General features: G+C 56.7%; 9 protein-coding genes across 9 annotated transcripts; 4 read left to right on the top strand and 5 right to left on the bottom strand.

Annotated features, from left to right (window-relative positions):
• Nucleotides 1-4: 4 nt before the first annotated feature.
• Nucleotides 5-872, bottom strand: K437DRAFT_234997 (cyclophilin-like protein). The gene is made up of 3 exons (XM_013388193.1): nt 516-872; nt 335-427; nt 5-250 (listed from the first exon to the last, which is right to left on the bottom strand). The coding sequence occupies exons 1-3, from the start codon at nt 747-749 to the stop codon at nt 128-130; spliced, it is 450 nt and encodes a 149-aa protein (XP_013243647.1). The 5' UTR covers nt 750-872; the 3' UTR covers nt 5-127.
• Nucleotides 873-1,058: 186 nt separating this feature from the next.
• Nucleotides 1,059-2,401, top strand: K437DRAFT_256056 (uncharacterized protein). The gene is made up of 5 exons (XM_013388192.1): nt 1,059-1,313; nt 1,396-1,641; nt 1,716-1,837; nt 1,909-2,032; nt 2,118-2,401. The coding sequence occupies exons 1-5, from the start codon at nt 1,271-1,273 to the stop codon at nt 2,249-2,251; spliced, it is 669 nt and encodes a 222-aa protein (XP_013243646.1). The 5' UTR covers nt 1,059-1,270; the 3' UTR covers nt 2,252-2,401.
• Nucleotides 2,402-2,708: 307 nt separating this feature from the next.
• K437DRAFT_256054 (uncharacterized protein) lies at nt 2,709-3,917 on the top strand. The gene is made up of 4 exons (XM_013388191.1): nt 2,709-2,776; nt 3,065-3,384; nt 3,503-3,526; nt 3,599-3,917. The coding sequence occupies exons 2-4, from the start codon at nt 3,072-3,074 to the stop codon at nt 3,634-3,636; spliced, it is 375 nt and encodes a 124-aa protein (XP_013243645.1). The 5' UTR covers nt 2,709-2,776; nt 3,065-3,071; the 3' UTR covers nt 3,637-3,917.
• Nucleotides 3,918-3,920: 3 nt separating this feature from the next.
• K437DRAFT_278233 (GTPase activating protein) lies at nt 3,921-6,112 on the bottom strand (the record flags this gene model as incomplete). Its single annotated transcript, XM_013388190.1, has 6 exons — nt 3,921-3,950; nt 4,029-4,209; nt 4,287-4,392; nt 4,473-4,613; nt 4,719-5,940; nt 6,014-6,112. The coding sequence occupies 6 exons, from the start codon at nt 6,110-6,112 to the stop codon at nt 3,921-3,923; spliced, it is 1,779 nt and encodes a 592-aa protein (XP_013243644.1).
• Nucleotides 6,113-8,037: 1,925 nt separating this feature from the next.
• K437DRAFT_268000 (carbohydrate esterase family 4 protein) lies at nt 8,038-9,763 on the bottom strand (the record flags this gene model as incomplete). The annotated part of the gene is made up of 6 exons (XM_013388189.1): nt 8,038-8,328; nt 8,416-8,653; nt 8,723-8,900; nt 9,021-9,247; nt 9,321-9,383; nt 9,516-9,763. 6 exons carry the CDS (start codon nt 9,761-9,763, stop codon nt 8,038-8,040), a joined length of 1,245 nt encoding a protein of 414 aa, XP_013243643.1.
• A 664-nt stretch (nt 9,764-10,427) lies between these two features.
• On the bottom strand, nt 10,428-13,084 carry K437DRAFT_234983 (carbohydrate esterase family 4 protein). Its single transcript, XM_013388188.1, has 4 exons — nt 12,215-13,084; nt 11,869-12,129; nt 11,330-11,801; nt 10,428-11,244 (listed from the first exon to the last, which is right to left on the bottom strand). The coding sequence occupies exons 1-4, from the start codon at nt 12,640-12,642 to the stop codon at nt 10,897-10,899; spliced, it is 1,509 nt and encodes a 502-aa protein (XP_013243642.1). The 5' UTR covers nt 12,643-13,084; the 3' UTR covers nt 10,428-10,896.
• A 479-nt stretch (nt 13,085-13,563) lies between these two features.
• On the top strand, nt 13,564-17,185 carry K437DRAFT_256045 (uncharacterized protein). Its single transcript, XM_013388187.1, has 4 exons — nt 13,564-14,223; nt 14,323-15,494; nt 15,576-16,132; nt 16,215-17,185. The coding sequence occupies exons 1-4, from the start codon at nt 13,772-13,774 to the stop codon at nt 17,076-17,078; spliced, it is 3,045 nt and encodes a 1,014-aa protein (XP_013243641.1). The 5' UTR covers nt 13,564-13,771; the 3' UTR covers nt 17,079-17,185.
• Nucleotides 17,049-17,904, bottom strand: K437DRAFT_103813 (uncharacterized protein). The gene has a single exon (XM_013388186.1). The coding sequence runs from the start codon at nt 17,752-17,754 to the stop codon at nt 17,275-17,277; it is 480 nt and encodes a 159-aa protein (XP_013243640.1). The 5' UTR covers nt 17,755-17,904; the 3' UTR covers nt 17,049-17,274.
• An 841-nt stretch (nt 17,905-18,745) lies between these two features.
• Nucleotides 18,746-21,235, top strand: K437DRAFT_256044 (uncharacterized protein). The gene has a single exon (XM_013388185.1). The coding sequence runs from the start codon at nt 19,001-19,003 to the stop codon at nt 20,972-20,974; it is 1,974 nt and encodes a 657-aa protein (XP_013243639.1). The 5' UTR covers nt 18,746-19,000; the 3' UTR covers nt 20,975-21,235.
• The last annotated feature ends 146 nt before the right edge of the window (nt 21,236-21,381 follow it).

The raw sequence follows: 21,381 nt of genomic DNA, 5'->3' as shown, positions 1-21,381 counted from the left end.
TTTTGAGCAGTTTATTCGTCTGATACAGCGGTCGCTCGTATGATCTTGACCTCTTCTCGCGGCCTGCGATTCGCAGAATCAGGATTGAGACTGTCATTGTGACTTGAGACTGATATTTGGCAAACACTTACCGATCATCAGCGTCCACGGCGACAAGCCCCATCCTTTGTACTACGCGCATCCCATCTTTTACTCTCCCAAAGATGGTATGCTTGCGGTCTAGATGCGGCGTCGGTGCTAATGAAATGAACTGCAACATGTGACAATGCAGAGCGAAGAAATCGGATCCATCAAGCATTCGCTTCCGGGATTCTTGTCGCAATACCTTACTCACGAATTGACTCCCGTTCGTATTTGGACCGCTGTTGGCCATCGCCAGAATTCCAGCTCCGACGAACCGTAGCTCGGGAGATATTTCATCTTGAAACTGAGATGCAAATATTTAATGTGCATATAGTGTAAGCTCCCGAGTTAGCCGATCCTTTGGCTATGCGGACGAGCTAGCTCGAGCTTACCTTGGAACCGTAAATCGAGCTGCCTCCTCGCCCTGTCCCTGTAGGATCTCCTCCTTGTATCATGAACCCATCAATAATACGGTGGAACGACACACCGTTGTAATACCCTCTTCGAGCCAGCTGGAAAAAATTATTGCAAGTCTTCGGAGCATGTTGCCAATACAGCTCTAAGTGGATTGAGCCTTGAGATGTTTGGAGGATCACCGAACCTGAGCCCGGATGCGAATCTGCCATGGTTACTTTGGAAATCGGGGTCGCAGGAAGCAGTAAGGCCGGGCGCGCAAGCTAAATGATACGCTCTCGTTGACAACACGCTTTCTGTTGCGCCGTAATTGGTCGTTTTGAGGAAGCACAGAGTATGCAGTGATATAATGCCCAGTGTCAAAGAAACCAAGACTTCGCGAATGAAGCATTAAGCAAAGGCGTAACAACAAACTGTGGCGCGGAATGAGAACACGATGACATCGAGAGTCCCCATCGACGACATCATGGGATTAGGGCGTCTCTCTGTTGCCGATCACGGTCTGGATCCATCCTGTCCCACTACCTCGACCTCAACGGCTTCGTTGATTATAAAGCAGATGATTTGATCACATGCCTCTCTGCCCCGATTTAAGCTCTGTCAAAATATTGGACCGGACTTGGTCTCGTGGGATCTGCGTCGGTGCAGCGCTGAAAGGAGCTCGCCAAGGCTCCATCAATTTCCAAGTGCACGGCATCGATACGGGCCTCCGAAGTGCCAAAGTCAACACAAGATGCAGTCTGTGCAGCGATTCTTGTTTGGGCCGAGCCAGGAGGGTAAGTGCAGAGGAATTTGAAAGCTACATGGACATCGAAAGTTGCTGACACACTTTTGGCCATAAACCGAATGTGTTTACAGAGCGTGTCAAGAAAGTGCAATCGCAACTGCGCTCCGAGCAGCGCGCACTAGAACGAGAGATGCGACAGATCGATGCGGCATCAAGCAAAGCAAAAGCTGAGGTGAAGCGGCTGGCCAAAAAGGGAGACGTCAAGAGCGCTCGGATATTGGCTAGAGAAATCGTCCGGACGCACAAGCAGAGAGATCGACTGGCTGTTAGTAAAGCCAGGCTGAACAGCATCGGGATGCAATTGCAACATCAACTGGGTGAGCGTCCTCCTTGTCAGGCATGTGCATGGCCACCTTGCTATGTTGCTGACTCCAGCACTTGGCTTCGTCAGCGATGTACAAGGTCACGGGGTCCATGCAAAAGTCGACAGAAGTGATGAAATTATCAAATCAGCTCATCAAGCTGCCGCAAATGCAAGAGACAATGCGAGAAATGAGCACAGAGATGATGAAGGTAAGGAGCCTCACTTCCGGTTGTTTCCGATTTGCTGACCAAGGAGGTTACGGCTCGTTGTACTTTGGTAGGCAGGTATCCTGGAAGAGATGATGGACGAGACGCTAGACTCGGGCGTGCTAGGCGAGGACGAGGACGAGCTGGAGGAGGAGGCAGAAGGAGAAGTCGAAAAGGTGCTGTTCGAGCTCACAGACGGTACGTCATGCTGCAGGCCGAGACTCTCTCATCCTTTGGTTGCGCCGCTGAGTGAATCCATCTACAAAACAACCCTTACCTACAGGCAAGCTCGGTCAAGCGAGCACAACGGATGCGCTGCCGGACTTGGCAGCGCCAGAGCCTGTGCGCGACGAGGAGGAAGAGAAGAAGGATTTGGAGCGCATGCAGGCTGCGCTGGAAGGGCTACTCAGAGGTTGAGATAGCTGCCTCGCTGTCTCTTCTAAGCATCGTCCGGCCGATTGGCTCCTGTTTCCGTGCGGTAATCTGTGCAGTGCATCGCCAGTTTGCCATTGTATTTCTAGACCACCATGTGTAACATTAGAAAGGAAGATCATGCATGCTTTAGGGAAGAGAGTTCAGGCTACCTCATGTGCTGCGCAGCTGTTGAAGTCGTACTGGCCTGTTGATTGCATACCTGATACCTACCATAGTCAAGATTCGATCGGGTGTTGATCCTGCATTTGTGCTCTGTTGTGGCAAGAGGAGGCGGGACGCGAGGCGGCGCGGAGTCCGGAGAGCGAGACGCGACTGTCGGTGGGAACGGGGAAGCAAATCATTAGTGTTGGTCTCTCCTGTACTGATTCAATCTCGACTTGGGATCTTATGTACTGCTGCAACATATTCCGTGTCTTTTTCTGCAGCGTCAAGCAGTCTGAGCTATAAGACCTGCAAGCAGCTAAGCTCGCTGTGAATTGTGCGCTTACCGCGACTATTGATTGCAGAGTGAGTGTTGTGCAGAATGTACCGCGCTGCTCGGTCCGTGGGGTCGCGTGTATGCGCACCCCCCGGTGTTCGTCTGCTCAGCACGCTCATTTAAGCGGACGGAATGCACAAGGAATCGAGGAGGGTGCCGGGGAAACAAGAGAGAAGCGAGACTGCAGGAGGGCTTTCAATAATCAACCGACGTTGCTGGCACCGAGGCGGCTTTAGCGGGCTCAGCCACTTCCTCTTCTCTTTTTCCTGACCTACTAACGCGCTTTCTTGAACTTGCTTCTCTTTCTTTGGAATCAGAGTAGCCATGGTGGACCCAAAGGAATCCGAGCTGGCCAAGGGCAGCGTGGCACCGACAGATGCAAGCGGCGGCGCGAAGGGCGCGGCGTCGTCTGCAGCAGAAACCGGCACACAACATAGCATTCCACAAGCGGTTATCAAGAATGTGGACATGTCCGAAGAGATGCAGCAAGCCTCAGTAGACATCGCAACCGAGGCATTGCAGAATTTCAGCGTCGAAAAGGACATCGCCGCGTACGTCAAAAAGGCGATGGACGCAAAGTTCGGGCCGACCTGGCATACTGTAGTAGGCAAGAATTACGGTAGCTACGTGACACATGGTGAGCTCGTCTTAGCTGTCGTAAAACCTGGTGTAGAGCGGCTTCGGGTGGCCCTCGTATGGTTACTGAAAGGCGACTGACTCTGTTACATCCTCCGTCATTTACTTTCACCCCTCAGAAACTAAGCACTTCATCTACTTCTGTGAGACCATATCTGCATTTGCCGGCTCTTAAGAAAGTATATTACTTACACAGCTGCATCGTACATCCACAGACCTGGGGCAGATCGCCTTCCTCCTCTGGCGAGCATGAACAGTCGCGCCATCTCACTGAACAGCGGCGCTCAAGCTTCCCTTTTTCACGCATTTCTGTATTTCTCCCCTTATTCACCCAACTGCTTGTTAGTACGAAAGGCGACTGTTTGCGTGCTTTTCGTCAATCAGTAATGCTTTGGATATTTTACAGGCGGAGAGTGCAACGAGAGTGTTGGGTGGACGATCGGGTGACTCTCAGTTGATGAAAGAAGAGAAGTCGCGCGCGACTAGATGCCTGGGGATGCGCGGACTTGGAAGTATAGAGACCCCGCAAGCTATGCGTCATTCTTCCGGGTCTTCGACAAAGATTTCCTGCAAGGAGTGAATGTAAAAATCGCTCGGCTTCAGCATCGCGACCGCACGAACAGGTCAAACGCGCAGAGGACAGACCTTGTACTTTTCCAAGATAGTTTCGATCGCCTTGCACTGGAAGCTCATGTCCTGCAGCTGCATGGCGCCGGCTCCGCCATTCATGTCGCCGGCAGATATCGGCGGGCTGAGAAGCGTTGGCCCGAAAACGATGGCAAGGTTAGATGCGCTCATCTGGTTGGATGCTTCGTGTGATCGAATTCTGTTATCGAAGGTTCATAAAAGAGGATGCATCAGCAATAGGGTCAAAGGCAAGCCTAGGCTCAAGTGAAGACGCACGCGTCAAGATGTTTCATGAGGGCTTTGAGCGTCGCATAGTTGGAATCAGGTAGCTCGTTGACTCGCTCGTGTAGCCGAATATGTCGAAGGCGGTAATTGGATATTTCTTCGTTAGTTAAGATCCGAGCATCAGATTAGAAATTCATGCACCTGCATCTGCGCGTCTTATCCCGAGACTGTACTCACTCGCTGCCTCTATAAATCCTGGATATAGCTCGTATGTGAGCAAAGGCTCAGGCAGCTCTCGGAACCAGAGCTTGAGACAGCCAGCAACGATGTTGATATCGTTGATCGCCTCATCGTTCATCAGGTCCACTTGTGACCAATCTGCAGTTCGCCCGAAAGGAAACGGATAAGACAGCCGTGCATCAGACTCATAGATGCGCAAGCGAGCAATCATGCCACAGGCTAAATGGTTGATCTGCTACTCACCCTGGTCGAACTTCTGTTTGAGCCTCTGTACCTTGGATGTGGTGCCAGAAAGACGGTAGATGCCCATGCTCTGAATGCCAACCGCCTCGATGGCCGCAGCACACTTTTCGAGTATAGGCGGCACCTCGACGTTGTCCCTTGCCATCTGCGTCACGAGGTCGACGCCGAAGATGGGGTACTGGCTCACTTGATGTTGCTGGTGGGGCGCCGAAAGCGCTTTGCTGATCGTTCCGGGACTGGGCGGGACGAAGCCGTCGTCGTACTGCCCTTCGCGCTTTGGACCCCTGTAATCGCGGCCGTGCGCGACGAGGTAGTTCTGCATAAACAATTTGAAGTCGCCTCGGTTGTCCATGCTCTCGATGTACCGTTTCAACCCACCGGCGCTGCTCTCCGGCGCGCCTGCGGCCCCGATGGCGGCCGAGCTGTGCGGACTGATCGCCATTCCGTCGCTGAGGATGAGACTCTCGTAGAGAAACGCGTAGCGCATCAGATGGTACTGAGTGCCGTTATCAATCTCCTCCGCGCTCTCTTTGAGCGAGCGCAGGATCCGTGGGAGTTGCATGTTAAAGTACTCTTGGCGCATCTGCTGCGTCTGATGCACTTCCTTGCGGAAGGCGTCGGACGCATTAGACGTCTTGACGCGGATCTCCTCTTCCTGCCGCAACATCTGCTGCGGATTCTTCTGCTTGAACAGCAAGCCTGTCTTGCCCATCGCCTTGCCGAGCGTGCGCTTGCCGCCGCTGTTGCCGCCGGTACTCTGCAGCTCGCCCCCTTTAGCTGACTCGCCTTGTTTGACGAGCAGCAACCGCTCCAGATCCTCCGCCGAGCTGTCGAACCGACTGCGAGCCTTCTCTACGCCCTGCTCTGCATCTTGCAAGTTCTTCTCGAGCTTCTGACCTGTCTCACGTGCAAAACGGCGCTGCTTGTCCACTTCTTTGGCCAAATTGGCCAACTCGTCGCTCATCTCGGCGAGCTTTTGCGAAAAGCGTAGACGCGCATCGGCCAGCTGGTCGTGCACCTTCATCAGGCCCATCCATGAGCCGACGTACGTGCCCGCCTTTCCATCGCCATTGCTGTATGCCTCGGCAGAGGAACGGGAGAGCTTTAACATGCTACGCGCATAGTCCTCCTCAATGGCTGCTCGCTTTTTGAGGAAGCTCGCTGCTTCGCGCGCGGAAACCATGCTCTGCTTGATGCGATCAAAAAGTAAGGGCATAGCGCACTGTAGAATATTTCCACCCATTAGGTCAATTACCAAGAATCCGCTTGCGCGAAAAAATGCTTCGCAAACTCACATCAAGGTCGCACAACGCGCGAAGGGTCGCCTCATCAAAGCTGGTCGGCACAGCCTCCTCGTGCACCGCGGTCGTAGCGGTGGTGGAGAAACCGCTCATACTCGGGCTGATGCCCGAGGAAGGATACGGGGAACTGGCGCCAACACTTGCGCTAGCGGCTGTGCTCGCCCCCGTGGTGGACGGCGTCACGCCGGAGCCCGCGCCAGATCCTTGCCCCTGTGCAGACCCAGGCCTTGCACTGTACGGAGTAGTGGGCGACACTATGCCCGAGGCATATGTTTTCTGCAAAGCAGTCGTGCTTCCCATTGCAGCGAACCCTGAAATTGGGCCAGCAGCACCCATGCCGCCTGCATTTGTACCGCTGACGCCGTTGGTAGTGCCGCTGCCGCCGCTGTTAGTGTCGATTTTGATGCGTTCGAGCGCGTCAAGCGACATGCTAGGTCGTCCGCCACCAGCTCCTCCCGAGCTAGAAATATCCACGCTAGACCGCCGAGATTGGAAGGAGGGCCGCGACTCTGTGGGCGACCCGCCCGCGCTCGTTGCGGGAATGATGAAGTAGGTTTCTCCGCTCCCACTGGAGCCGCCTCCGCCTACTTGCATCGCTTCACCACCTATCCCGATACCTATCCCTACCCCTGGTCCAGCTCCTTGCCCTTGCCCTGGTGCGTGCCCAGGTACATTCGCCCCACTACAATGCATGGGGGAAGCGTCTCCTTGTTGCAGCAGCCTCGGTGATTCCATAGCGCGGATGGCCCCAATCGTGTCCGCCCCAATGCCGAAGGGTGGGCCCGCTTTGACGGGTGTGATGGAAGTGACAGTAGCCGTACGCGAATGTTGATGCGGAGAGCGAGCTGAAGGCGACAACGGAGGCTCTTGTTCCTGCCGACCGTCCAGCAGATGTGGTAGTATTCGAGCCTTTGCAGTTGAAGTACTTGAGACAGTAGCAGGAGCGGCAGAAGATGAAGAGGATATTGAGGATCCAAAAGCCTCTTCGGCGGTCTCGAACGAGTACGCTCCGTCTGAGCGCTGATCCAGCGACGGAGCTCGTAAGAGGTGTGTGGACCCGTAGTCGATGGGAGACGATTGAGAGCTTGGTGCTGGCACAAGCCTCGCGCCTGCACTTTCGCTTAGACTGGCAGTGACAGCTGCTCCGTGCAGCGGTGCGGAAAAGGATACAGCCTCGCTCCCACTCGCTGTTCCTGCCGAGAGTCGAGCGCGACTCGTGCCCGTGTCCGTAGGCTCTTGAAACTGGGAGGCAGCAGTATCCGTCGGCCAGCTGGGAGCAAGAGTAGCGTGAGCTGGCGCACGCAGTGACGTTGAAGGTGGGGGAGCGTCGAGTCGAGGCGAAGAGGACGCCAGCCAGGATCCTTCACTGCCTAGCTTCTTCTTTGAAGGTAGAATGGCGTAGGACATGCGCGCCACCGCACCGGACCAAGTGACAAGTCTGCGTGGGTGTGTGATGAGTGAGACGATGTCTGGAGGATGCGATGTCTATCGGTTCGAGTGGACGGACAGGAAGCAGGAGGTAGCGGCTGGCAACAAGCGCAGGGTGCTCTCGTCTAGAGTCCTGACCGGGTCTGCAGTCTGGAGCAAGCGTGCCGGGTCTTTTTACCTGCACCCATGCTTTTCCGCTGGATCAGCTCTCCAGACGAGGTTGGAACGAGCTGTCGTGTTGCTGGCTATGGAGGATGTGTCTCGTCTGTGGTGTGGGCATGCTGTGACCTCTCCGCCAGTGCCACGCCGCACGCCCTGCCTCCCCCCGCACCATAATTACGCGCCAACTGAACCAGAACCGGCACCACAGCGCATGAGGGCATCAGACAACTTAGAGACATTTCTATCGTGATTAGACTGGAGTATTTTGACTCCTCGCTTATTTACTTCTTACCACATGATTCCAAACTCCGAGATGCTGACATGTGGTCAGAGTCTATATTGCAGATCTGACCGCTCTCAAGTATCAATTGACGAGTCACGCGCCATCGTGTTTCCCGGCGCGGCCTCGATCTACATGGCCAGGACGGTCAAGGTCGACGCGACCAGGACACCGACGGCGAAAGCTGCTGGCACGGCCTCGCAAGTATTGCGCCGCTGCCGCTCAGCCGCTCGTCACCGGTACTGCCACTGCCATCCGCACTGGAGTCAACCTGTGTAGAGGATGAGTCGACCGTAGTGGTCCTATCAAGCGTGGCGAAAGGGCCGAGCGCGGTCCCTTTCGCAGAGCCTACGCTGTGTAAGCCCCCATCGGCAGTGTTCATCGCTTCGCGTGTCGGAATGATGCTGCTCGCTGCTTCGGTAGGGTCGTCTGGAGTCATCTAGAAAGAGTAGCACGCAAGCATTGAAAATGTAAGAGAGTTCAACGCGGGGCTTTCTTAGCATTTCCAAGCCCGCTTCCGGCTCACCTGATTTTGGTACCACGGCGCGTCGATGATGGACGCGACCGAGCCTGCTTTGTAATCTGTCCCTTGCAAGTAAGCATAATACTCCTTGAAAGCCGCCATGCTTTGATCGGTCAACTCGTGCATGAGCTTGTTGGTACCCACGATGGAAGTATTGCCAAGCGCTGCACCCGTCCAAGACTTGTACGCCTCAACGACACTGGCGTACGTGACGTTGCTGTAGCTCTCCAAGCCCGTCTCGCTGCCTTAGCCCACTTGCAGGCACCAGTCGTTCGCATCGCGGTTCCACATGACGCTCTGCAGCCCCCACACTTCCCGTGTGATCGCTCGCACCCGGTCGTCGACGTCGCCTTGCGGCGCGCGCCAGTACATCGGCACCTTACCCGTCCACTCATAGATCAGCTGCATCGTCCAGCCGAGCTCGCCGACGATTGCGAGGTCCGACTTGGGTGCTTTGTAGGCTGTGGCTAAATGTATGGACGCCGAGGCTGAGCAAGCGATTGTTTGGAGCGATTGGTGAGCCCGACTCGTATCAAGAGAGCGCGATTCTGAATCGTAGACAGTCATGACTCACTGCGCAAGGTTATGACTCGCAAGCGCCAACATACCTTCAGGCGCATTGATAATCGCCGAACCAATCAGGAAGTGCGTCGCCGGCTGGGTCTCGTTCGAGAGAAACTCTGCCAGGTCGGCCAAGTATGCCGTTGGACCATCATCAAACGTGATGGCGGTCGTGTCGTTGGGAGTGAGCCAGATGTCACCCTCATTGCACTTCGTATAGGTCCAGCTGCAAATGGTGAAAACGTCTACGGTGGACGGGTAAACCGGGAGACCGCTGCAAGGCGCACACGAAATCATGCTTCAGCATGGACATGTCTCAGGTACTTCACCGCCGAATGCACACGAACTTGGAGTTCTCCTCTGCGGAAGCAATGTCAGGAATCAGTCCAGCGTTCTTCTTCTCATTGTATCTTTTGGGCACGGCATCCACCAGGTCAGATGTGCTTGCCACGTATCGCCCTTCCTGAAGATATTAACCCTACCTGTCAATCCAAGCTTGAGGCAACGTAGTCTCCTCAGGTACTTCGCCCACATTTGGCTACGGCTGGCCGTTTGCGGATGTCCCACCACTGGAAGGGACGAAGCCACTGAGTGGGATCGACCCCAAGGTCTGTCGCTTGTGGTTGCGGAATGACGTTGCTTGCGTTGCGGATAAGCTGGGGTGAAACAGGTCGATGGCCTCCTTCCTACTCCGGAAAGGAGCCGTTCTGTCGCCATCGAGAGAAGGGAGGGCCCTGGCAGTCGCCAGCACGGCGAGCAGAAGCGCAGCCCAAACGTTGATCTCGTGCATTTTTCGGACAGGAAAGAGAAGGGCGCATAGCGGGCGACAGAGTGGGAAATCCGGGCGGGACTAAGGACATTATTTTCGTGAGCGAGCCTTTTAAGAAGCTCTTAAGCACGGAAGGGGAGTTCAGAATGAGTTGCAAAAAGCGATCGAGTACTCGATAGCAAGGGGCTCAAAGAACGTCAATACGCGAGCCAGGGAGGAAGACAAGCAGGGCTCGTGGGTGTCAAGGGCTTTTGCCCTTCGGTGCTCCAGCGTCCGTTGTTTGTTTGCACAGTCATAACCTCGTGATTGGCGACGATTTGCCGTGGGTACTTGTCAATGAAAAGCGAATTCTATCAGGGAGGCTCGTGACGTGAAAGAAAATCGTGCAATTTCGGCCGGCATGCCCCTTCGTCTTTCAGTTGCTTGAACGAAAGAAAGGGAATGGTAGAGGCGCTAAGTCCTCATTCTCAGGGTGGACAAGAAAGCAACTCGTTTGTCGCTCACATTCAGGCTCAAATCATTGGAATGATGGGTAGCATATGCTTGAGAACCATGCGCCCCTGTCTCTCCCTCTTCTGAGGAGTGATAGATGCCCGTGGTTGCAGTTGAGTTAGGGTGAATGCTATTCTCAAAAGAACATGGAGCCAGGAACAGAAACGCGAAGTGGGTGTCAGAGCGAGTCGAGGAGACTTGCATTTTCTTTCTTTTTTCTACTACTTTCTTTTTTATCCATGGGTGCGTCGGTTGCGCCCTTGGCGGAACGGAGGTCACAGTGTAATGCACTGGCAAACTTTTCCCAACCTGATCATCAACCACGACAGATGGTGGCAGGATACTTTTCTTGAGAGTGTGACATTGGAGTGATGACTGTGATCGAACAGCGAGCGAATGTATTTATATGAACGAGAGACGAATCAAATGCTTGCGAAGGCCATGGCCCTTCTGACATTCCACGGTCTAATTTCATGTATGCGTGCGTGATAAAGATTGTTCGTTGTGAATAAGCGAATGCGGTCATGCAAGCCAGTGCATGTGCGACATGTGTTGGAAACCGTCGAGGAAACATGTACGTCGGTTAATGAAGCCGAAATAGGGTCCTCCGCTCGGACAGAGAAGGAATAGAGACTGAGGGCCGTGGTCGACATGCTCTCCAATCAGAGACCGAAGATGAGTGCAGCAGAAGCCGTGCCAACGCTGAGGCCAGCCAGAGCATACACCTGCACGGTCATCCAGCCATTTGCACGCCCAGCAGCCGAGGTAGACGCTGAGCCACTGCTGCCATTGCTACTCGTGCCGTCGGCAGCTGCACCGCTGTTGAGCCCGGCGGCACTGGAGCCCGAGCCAGACGAGGGAGAGATGGTGGTAGTTTTGAGTTGGCTAAAGTCGCCGAGGGCCGCTCCGCCCGCGGAGCCGACGGTGTGCAGACCGCCATCGGTGTAGTTCATCGCCTCCCGCTGCGGGATGATCGAATTTGCTTCTTCTACCGGGTCCGTCGGACCCATCTGCAATGCACAAAAGCGATTGTAGCGTTGGAAAGTAAGCCCAAGGGAGGCTAATGTTGCGCGAAGAGCATACATAGCCGCTCACCTGATTCTGGTACCACGGCGCGCCGATGATTGAAGCGACGGCGCCCATCTTGTACTTCGACGCTTTGAGGAAGCCATAGTACTCCTTGAACGCCTTGATGGTCTGGTCCTTGGTCTCGTGCATGAGCGTGTTGGTGCCCTCGAGTGACGAATTGTGCGCCCAGGCTTTGTACTCGGCGACGACGTCGTCATACGTGACTGTCCTGCACTTGTGAATGCTGTTCTCGCTACCGCCGCCATCCTTGAGGCACCAATCATCCGCGTCACGGTTCCACATGACGCTCTGCAGGCCAAAGACTTGCTTGGCGATCGCGCGCACGCGCGCATCCAGATCGCCCTCCGGCGCGCGCCAGTACATCGGCACCTTTCCCGTCCACTCGTAGATCAGCTGCATTGTCCAGCCGAGGTCACCGACGATCTGCAAGTCCGACTTCGTCGTCTGCAGTGTGTGGCTGAATGTATGCACTCCGAGCCTGGGATGGTCGGCTCGTCAGCACTAGCATCCTCGGGCTCGACCTATTTTGTCACTCTACAACTCACTGTGCGAGGTCATGGCTAGCAAGCGCGTGCATACCATCCGGCTGGTTCAGGATCGAGCTTCCGATCAAAAAATGTGTCGTGGCTTGCTTCTCCTGTGTGAGGAAATTGATCAAGTCGGCCGAATATTGCGTCGGACCATCATCGAACGTAATGGCTGTTTTGCCCTGAGGCGAGAGCCAAATGTCGCCGTCGTTGCAGTTGGTCAAGGTCCAGCTGCATACCTTGGACACGTCGACGCTGGAAGGATACTTCAGCGTTCCGCTGTTTGGATGTATACAGGCCCGATCAGTTCTGTCCCGTTCACAACTTCATCAGTTGCAACGATCAACTAGGGTAGACCACTCACGTCTTTTCGTCCAGCTTGGACTGCGGAATGTCTGGGATCAGGCCTGCCTCCTTTTTGGCCTGGTACCTGGTAACCCAGGCCGTGGGCAACGTGCTACGTTTGGGCGCAATCGCGCCTGCTGGAGGGTACGGCTTGCCATTCTTGGATGTTCCTCCGGCTGCTGGAATGGTGCCAGAGTGCGGGAGCGGGTTGACCGATTGCCGCTTGGCGAGATGGTCGTTCCTGGTGCGAGCTTGCTTATTTCGTTGTTGGAACGCCCTGTGCCGCTGGACAACGCTCCTGGCGCTGTCAGGCCCGGGAACTTGGGTGTCGAAGAGGTAGCTTAAGTCCTCTGCTATAGCGTTGAAGGGCTGCTTAGTGGAGGACGAGGACGCTGCGACGCCCGAGACGACGGTGAGGAGGGCGAAGCCGGTGCTGAACTTGACCATGGTTGTGAACCGTGCGAGATCTTCGGCCGGCGGGAGCAATACGATCAAATGTGCTCGTCAAGGAGCGATAATGGAAGGGAGCGTGACGATTCGAAATTCAGGTTTGGGCAAGGCGATGGAAGGGATGTGAAGGATATGAAGCCGGACGAAGTTGGGTGCATAGGGGAGCAAAGGAAAGGAAGGATAATGCTGAGCGTCTCGAATCAAGGTGATGGATGGACTTGGAAGGACAAAGAGGCAAGCCGCTTAGGGGAGGAGGCTGATGGTGGGAGGAGAAAGGGCCATAGGAAAACGAGAGCGCGAGAGAGGACACGGAGAACACATTGTACAGGCTGAACAGGAGGGCGCAAGCACATGGTCCAACGCCTGTCCGCTGTAACCAGTGCGGTGTTGTGGTCATCATACTGATGACGCCAGCAGCCCCAGCAGGCAGGTCTCCTCTTGAGCTACCTGGCTGGTTGCGAGCGGTGACGCCCATGTGATTGCAATCTGGTAACTGGGCAGGTGCGCCATGCAAGAATGAGATTGAGTCGAGTGGAAGAAGAGACACGAGCGGGCTGGGCTCTCACTGCAGTAAGCACTGGCTAGAAGATTTGCCAAGCACTTTGGCAGGCACGCAGCCAGTCCAGCCCTTTGCCAACACGCAAACATACTGCCCTGCAGTGCCCCACTGCCAAGCCCACTCAAGAGCATGAAGCGAACTGGAACAGTGGGCGGAACTGGTCGTTGCGCGTCGCGCGAAGTCACCCCGTTTAGACTCGTCTTTTCTTTTTGGAAGCATTGCAAAAGAAAGAATCAACATTGTTCCGTGTCCCGTGTTCCGTGTTTGCTAGGGTTGCTTTATCGCTGGTGCGCTCTGCTTTTCTCTCTCTTCTCCCTAAGGCAATTGAATGAGCTCCTTCTGCCTTAATTCTCTTCTCGCTTGAACTCTCCCACCAACTGTTAGGCGGCGGCACAGTGCATGGTTTCCTCTCCTCGTGCTGCTTACTAGTATCAGGGACTCAAGACAGAGTGCATTCGTTTCCGACTAACTCCGGCGGCGCGGCAAACCCTTGACAGCGCGGTGCGCTAATTTGCTCTACTCCCTTGACAACCGGCAGCCTGCAAGCGGCGCGACTGTGCAACCACCATGGCGCGATCAGCACCTCGCAGAGGCTACCGTGGCGATCCCAGCAAGGCGCATGGCGGGGCCGCTGACCAGATTCAGAAGAAGAGCCAGAAGCCTAAGAAGAAAATGCGCGGACCGGCTCCGATCATCCCGATGCCCAAGCTTCCAAAGATGGAAAAGGGCAAGGCCAGGGCTACAGACGCGGAGTTCGGCAGCGCCAACGGCGACGGAAGGGCAGCCGGAGATGATGACGAAGACGATGAGGACAGTAGCGACGGGGACTTGCTCGATGCTCAAGACATGATTGGCGATGGGGAAAGTAGCGGCAGCGAAAGTGCCAGCGAAGACGAGAGCAGCAGCGAGATGGACCAGGATGGCCCATCCGGGACAGCGGGTCCATCTACTGCCCGAACACCCAAAACAGTTCCCAACCTATCCTTCCTCACTTCCCTCGATGCCAACGCGATCGGCACGTGAGTCATATGCCTTTTTTGGGCCTTGATCCTAGACAGGAGTTTGCGCTGGGTACTGACACGTCACGTCATGTTGTGCTTTGTCCTGCCATGCCGCAGATCCCGCTCCGAACAAGCACGACTCAAGAAAGAAGAGAAAAAGCGACAGAGGGAGGAGATGAAGCAGATGGCTAAGCTCAATGGAACCGCCACTGTTGCCAAGGTCAAGGAGCAAGAGTCAGGATCGGAGGACTATGACGACTTTGAGGATGAAAATGACGATCTGAGCATGGGTAGTCTCAGTGAACTGGACGAAATGGAGGATGACGACGTTTCTGGTGACGAAGATCTTTTGAGCGGCTCAGAGGAAGATGAAGAATCTGATTCGCAATCGAGTGTAGAGGATGGCGACTCGGATCCCTCTACGGACGACGACCAGCGCGAAGATGAGTTCGCGCGCAGAGTCGCGGCGCAAAGCAAACGCAAGCGCAAGGAAGAGGAGCTCGAGAAGGCCAAGCGGGCCAAAAAGGTGCGGCTGCCCGTTCGAGGCGACGATGGATGGATTGCTGGCGGTGGTGACGAAGATTGCGACGACGATGATCAGGATGGGAGCAAGGTCAGTGCAACAGGCGCGAGTCGCGTTGTTCGGGCGTCAAAGGATGACGATGAGGACTCCGAGTCGGAATCGGAGAGCGACGTCCGAGGAAAGTCATCGTCCAATGCACAGCGGCAAGCGCTGCCACCGACGTCGGACATTACAACGAGCAACCGCTTCGGCCTTCTCGCGCCATACGCCGTCATGCAGTTGCAGCCGCGCAGCAGGCGCGTCACAGCGGCACGCGAGCAGATTGCACACCTCGCGCAGAACGTCATCGCCGACCCCGAGGTTGCCGGCCTGGGGTTCTTGAAGCGCATGGCCGTCTTTATGAGCGTCAGGATCAAGCGGCCTCCCCATTTGCAAAGCGCGCCGGATACGATGAACGAGGTCAAAGCGAACAGCAAAAGCAGCGCCAAGGCGGGCAAGGGAAAAGGTGAAGAGACGAGCGGCTCTGACAGCGAAGAGTCTTCCTCCACGTCTGCGCTGCCCGTAGACCTGGGTATACGCGCAGCAGCCATCTTTTCCTTGATGGCTGTGTACTCGGACATCCTACCTGGGTACCGCATCCGTCCGCTGACGGACGCTGAAAAGGAAGAAAAAGTCAGTCAGGACATCAAGCGGCGCCGTGAATTCGAACAGGGGATCATTGAAGTATATCGCGCGTTCCTCGAGGCGTGTGAACGGCTCATCAAGAGTGAGTGCACGACTGACGAAAACGCCAGGCTTTGCTGAAGGGGAGGCTGAGGCAAAACGACGATTTTTTTTTCGCTTACAGGCAAGCATGAGCTCTCGTCAATCGCGCTGAAGGCGATGACGATGCTGCTGCTGCGTGCGCCGCACTTCAACTACCGTACCAACATCATTCGCACGATCGTCTCGCGCCTTTCACGACCCCCTTCCTCGCTATCTACGGCATGGGACGCAGATTGCGTGCTGTGCGCATCGACGCTGACGCAGCTGCTGCGCCAGGACGCGGCGGGAGACGTCAGCCTCGAGGTAGTCCGGCTGCTGCACCGCATGATCAAGGAGCGCAGGTACAATGTGCACGCCAACGTCCTCGACATCCTCCTTCATCTGCGGCTGAAGGATGAACTCGGCCGCAAGCGCGCATCCACCACCACTGCCGACCGAGGCGGTGGCGGCGGCGGCGAAGACGCCGGTGGGAAGGGAAGCCAGTCTCGCGGGCGCAAGACCAAGGCTGCAGATGTGCGCAAAGGTACCGCTCAGCACTTGAGCAAGAAGGATGTCAAGAAGATGCGCGAGATTCGCGAGATCGAAAAGGAGATGCGCGAGGCTGACGCGACAATCGATTTGGAAGAGCGCGAGCGCAATGTGAGTTGTAGCATGCTCATTCACTCTCAAGCAAGCGCCCAAACTCCTGCCCCTGCTCACGATCCTATCCCTCTTTGTACAGCAAACGGAGACCCTCAAGCTCCTCTTTGTCCTCTACTTTGCCATCCTCAAGTCGCCGACTGTCTCGTCCACCTTACTCGGATCTGCGATGGAGGGCCTGGCGCTGTATGCGCACCGTATCAACGTCGACTTTTTCCGCGACCTGCTCGCCGTGCTACGCGAGCACGTCGCACGGGCGCGCAAGGCTGCAGTCAGTCGGCAGGACCCACGCGAGGCTGCTGCGGCCGATGCTGGGGATGGCGATGGGGACGCACAGCTGAGTGGCGCCCGAAGGGGCCTGCGCGACTCTCTGCTGTGCCTCGTCACTGCTTTCGAACTCCTGTCCGGCCAGGGTGAAGCGCTCAACATCGACCTGTCAGACTTTGCGTCGCACCTGTACGGTGTGATGCTGCAGGTCAGCATGACGACCGGCGTGGACGAAGCGCCGATACCGCGTGGCGCCTCCGGCAAGAAGCAACAAGAGCAGCAGCAACATCTGCGCAGCAGCGCCGATCTGCTCTTCCGGGCGTTGGAGCTGCTGCTACTGCGCCCGCGCGCGAGCAGCGTGCCATCAGAGCGTGCCGCGGCGTTTGCCAAACGGTTGCTCGGCTGCAGCCTGCACTGGTCATCGCCGACGAGCGTGATCCGGGCGCTGCGGATGATCAAGGTAATGCTCGCGCGCGACGCTCGCCTCGGCGCCCTGTTCGATGGCGAAGACCGCGCGCGCGACGGACGCTTCGACGGCGTCGGCGACAATGTCGACGCCGTGCGGCCGCTCGCGTGCGGCGTGAGCGCGTGGGAGATCGAGGTGCTGCGCAAGAGCGGCAATGCAGATGTGCGCGAGGAGGTCAAGCAGTTGCTCGCCACTGTAGAGGTCCAAAATTGATCATCTTTTCGCTTTCGCATGCGGCTGTCTGTCGAACGGAATGGCGGCAGCACGGTGCGAGCGGAGCATGTATCCCTTTCCCTTGCGCGTGTGCAATCCATCCATTCGAAGACAAGCATACGAAGATATGCGCGTGTCTACTGTAAACCTGTCTCCCCCAGATTCTGCTCCAGTGCATTGCAAAGCGTGCTTCGCATTATGATGGCAGCAAGCGAAATGTCGTCTGAGTGCAGCGCTGGAGAGCGCGTCGTCGGCACTGAATACCATAACCAAAGCATCTCCTTCTCAGAGCGTTACACGCTTTTACCTCTCTTGCGTCACAAAGGACGCTGATTTGAAGAGAGCCGATGAAGACCAAGCTGGATGAACATTCTGTCCTGTTGAAAGTTACTTTTATAGAGTCGAGTGAAGATGGACGTGACGATCGACAAAGGACAACTGTTGTTCTGCCGCTCCAATTCCACGCGAGGGGCGAGTCTCTCCAGCTCGGTCTCGAGTGTGTTTGTTCACGAAAGACATCAGCATATCCTAGTTGAGCCTCAACAGGCGATCTATGTATGTCATGTCGTATGGAGTGTGCGTCTGTGAAATAGTCTAGCACGCTACCCTGTTCGCAGCTAGGCCGAACCAGGCGCTTTCGGTAGTGATGTTGATGATAGCATCGTGATGGAGGCATTGGCGCATTCCTGTCACATTCAGTGACAAGGTCCACTCGAGCCTCGGCAGCTTCCTCGGCGTTCGCTGCAAGTCATCATCAGCAGACTTGCTTTGAGCAGCGGTGTGTGTTGTCAATTGCCGGGTGGCGTGGCGGTGCATGGATTTAAACTGGCATCTATTCCAAGATTCGTAGTGTGAAGCCCCAGGCGGACTTCACTCTGCCTAGCCTTGCATCCCCGTCTCTACCGGCAACCCTAAGCCTTTGGCCTAGTTCTGTGATCGCTTGGTTGCGCGTCTATTTCGCGCCTCAATGCGCCTATGCTCCCTAGCAATTTCCGCCTTGCCGACTCTCCGCTGCCGACTTTGATGAAGAAGGTGATGATGTGCGGTGCGGTTGGAGGAAGGCGACAGATCATGGATGACCAACTAGAGCTCGTTTCTTGGCGCAGGCCCTGCGGCGGTCGTCGAAGCTCTGCGTCGAGCGGATGCTTCTATGACACCTGCGATCAGAGTGCGTGTGTGATGGACAATTTACGTGTACACACCGTGTCTGCCATGCGGCGGTGTGTGCGAATCCAGGCTACAAAGGGGACAAGACGCGAAAGCGGGCAAACGTGCGAGCCAGACGCAGCCAAGCAGCAGCCAAGCAGTGGGTTATGTCTGGGGTCTGGCTTTGGGGGTGTGGGTGATCGGGGGCGACGCGCAATCGCTCGATCGCTCGATCGGGGAGCGGGGTAAGACACGCGTTTTGTCGCGCGGGCCGCGACGCGTTCTGCGTGCTGGTTCAGGGCATCAGAGAATGCCGGCTCGTGCAGGCTGATCTACGGTGCAGCGGCAGCACGGTCAATCCTGTCCCGGCTTACTATGCCGCCAAAGACACTGTGTCCGTCGAACAGGGTGAATCGTGCAGCAGCCACAGCCACAGTCACAGCCACAGAGAGGGAATTAGAGGTTCATCCGAGCTGGATGCATCCTCGAGGCACAGGCCAGAACAAGCAAACAAATCCATCCGCATCGGCATTAGCATCCACATCACAAATGGTTCGCTTTGTGGATATGGCCGCCATTGAGGGGGCGAGGGGCATGGATATGGACGCGTGCAGGACATCCCTTTGTGCTCCCCTTTGCGTTGGCTGAGGTCGAGATACTTTAAAAGCTTGCACATACCAACGAGACTGGCAACTTTCGATGCATCCACCACCTCTTCCGGTTCTCTAAACACCAACCACGACTCTCCGCAAACATATACACCCACATTCACCCTCATGACATCTGCAACTCGCCCCAAGCAACAGCAGCAGCAGCTCGAGTCTCCGCACACAAGCAGCTCGGCCACCATGGCCCGCGCCAGCTTCGTCGACCGCTTGCCGCAGCTGCACCTCGGCTTCCGCAGCGGTAGGCATGTCACGCCGACGGCCGAAGTGGATGCATGCGCAGCAGACGCCTTCAGCACCCTCAGCCTGCAGCAAGCACTGCCCAGGACCCCCGAGGCCAATGCCTGTCAGAATCATCCATGGGCCGCCACCGGCGGCGTACCACCCGCACCAAAACGCCAGAGAGGCGAGCAGAATCACAAGCGCAAGAAGTCGAGCCAACATGGCGCCGCTGCTGCTGCTGCTGAGAGCGCAGAGCCGAGCAGCAGCGATACAGACAACTCGGTCTCTCACGGTCGCCGCGCAAATACTCTGCGATGCAAAATTCCCAGCCGCACTCTACCACGCGCAAGCAGCGTCACCTCGTCCGAGGATCGCAGCTCACTGCTGTCACCCGCTGCGCCGCTGCTGCAGCAGAGCGACCGCTTCGAGAGCTTCCCGCTTCCTTCACCCGTTGAGTCCACCTCGAGCGTCGGCAACGGGCACTCCCTCTCTCGCAAACATCTCACCGCTTTCAATACCATGGTGAATCCTGCGGACGCACAGGCTGTCGTCCAAATGCACACACAGCAGGGCGCCGCCGCCGAGGAGACGCGCTTCTTGCCTGCTACTGGCGGCCGAGACCCGGAAAGCAAGTCCAGGGCGTGGCTCGCACAATGCTCCGCCGCGCTCTCGCAGATAATCCGAGCGCCATCTTCCTCGCAGCAGCCATCCCACTGGGCTTCATTCTCTACCAGGTCGCCATCGCCCTGGACGCCGTCGCTGGCCGACTCGCTTAGCGCTTCTTCCCCTCCGTCCTTCCTGGCAGACCCGACCATGTCGCCCCCGAGCACCGTCGAGCGCTCTAGCACGCCGCATATCACAAATTCCTCACATTCTCCCGCGTCCTGCACCCGCTCCAAAGCCAAACGCGCAGCGGCGGCGGCGCAGGCGACCCGCCCGCTGCAGCCGCACGACGCCGCGATCTACATCCCGTCCGTCCTGACGCTCGCCCGATCGACAACGACGAACCGCCCCCCGGCGGATGGGGACGCTGCAAGCACCACAAGCGACGCAGACAGCAGCGTCGCTTCGAGCTGCTACGGCGCCGCCAACACAGCCAACGCGAGCAGCAGCAGCAGCAGCGGCGGCGGCAGCTGCTGCAGCGCGAGCGCCAATCACACTGTTCGACCCTCTCTGCCGTGGCAGCTAGGCTCCAAGAGCAGCATCAATGTTCGTGCCGCGGAAGCTGCGGCCTCGGCATCCCGCGCCGCTTCCCTTCGTACGAACTGTGCCAGTGCTTCCTCCGATCGCATTCCGAAAGCGCGGGATCACGGGTCCGCCCCCTCGGCTCTATCGCCATGCCCCCCTTCTTTGCTCGCGTTTGGCGGGCCCATCGGACTCGGTATCAACATGACCGGTGGCTCCGCTGGAACCCCCTTCCACCCGAAGCCACACAGCAGCAGCAAGCAACTGCTCTCCTCTGGTGTGCAGACTCCGACACAAGAACAGATGTCGCCTGCGAAACGCGGCCGCGCCTACTCGAGCCCCAACACGAGCGCCCATGTGAGACACTCCGACGGCATCTCCGCCGCGGGCGCGAGCAGCAGCTTTGGCGTTTTTACCATGAGCAGTGTCGACAGGTCGTGCAGCGGATCCAGCGCCTCGTCCTCCTCGCATTTGCACTCACCCACGCGACGGTCCATGTCCTTCTCACTGTCGCCCTCCAGCTCGCGCGCGCGCCTCGGCACGCCATTCTCAGTCAGCGGGAGCTGCGGTGTCGGTGTCGGCGTCGGTGTCATGATTGGTGCTGGGCGCAATCGAAGCGTCATGCCGGATTACTTTGGCGACACCTGGCGCTCGGCGTCCGCTCGTCGTGTCTGCTAGTTCCTTCAGCCATTTGGAGCCTCCACCCGCGTCGTTGCTGGACGCTTTTTCGCCCTACACTTGGCGCGCAAAGCGCCAAGACTCGGATGCCGTATCTCCCACTTTTCCTCTCGCCTGCGCTCACTCTGCGGAAAAAATGTAATTGGCGCATCGTTTCTTGAGATTCATTCGACACTACTGTATCCGTAACGCGCCGCGCGCGCGTGCCTACTTATCGCCCTTGCTTTTACCTTGTCTCCCCAAAATGTATATTGTACTTGATCCTTGTGCCATGCCACCGCTGCTGCCAGATTGAGTGTCCTTGTGTATGAGCGCTGAAGCCGTTTCAAAAAGGAAACCCCGAGCGGAGTTTCTCGTCTAAGCTCCGGCAGCGGTCCACCTCGGTTCCGTGCGGCACGCCCTCATCG

The sequence above is a fragment of the Tilletiaria anomala genome, assembly GCF_000711695.1.
Source record: "Tilletiaria anomala UBC 951 chromosome Unknown K437scaffold_33, whole genome shotgun sequence".
Taxonomy (NCBI): domain Eukaryota; kingdom Fungi; phylum Basidiomycota; class Exobasidiomycetes; order Georgefischeriales; family Tilletiariaceae; genus Tilletiaria; species Tilletiaria anomala.
This window is presented reverse-complemented; position numbering and strand designations above follow the sequence as displayed.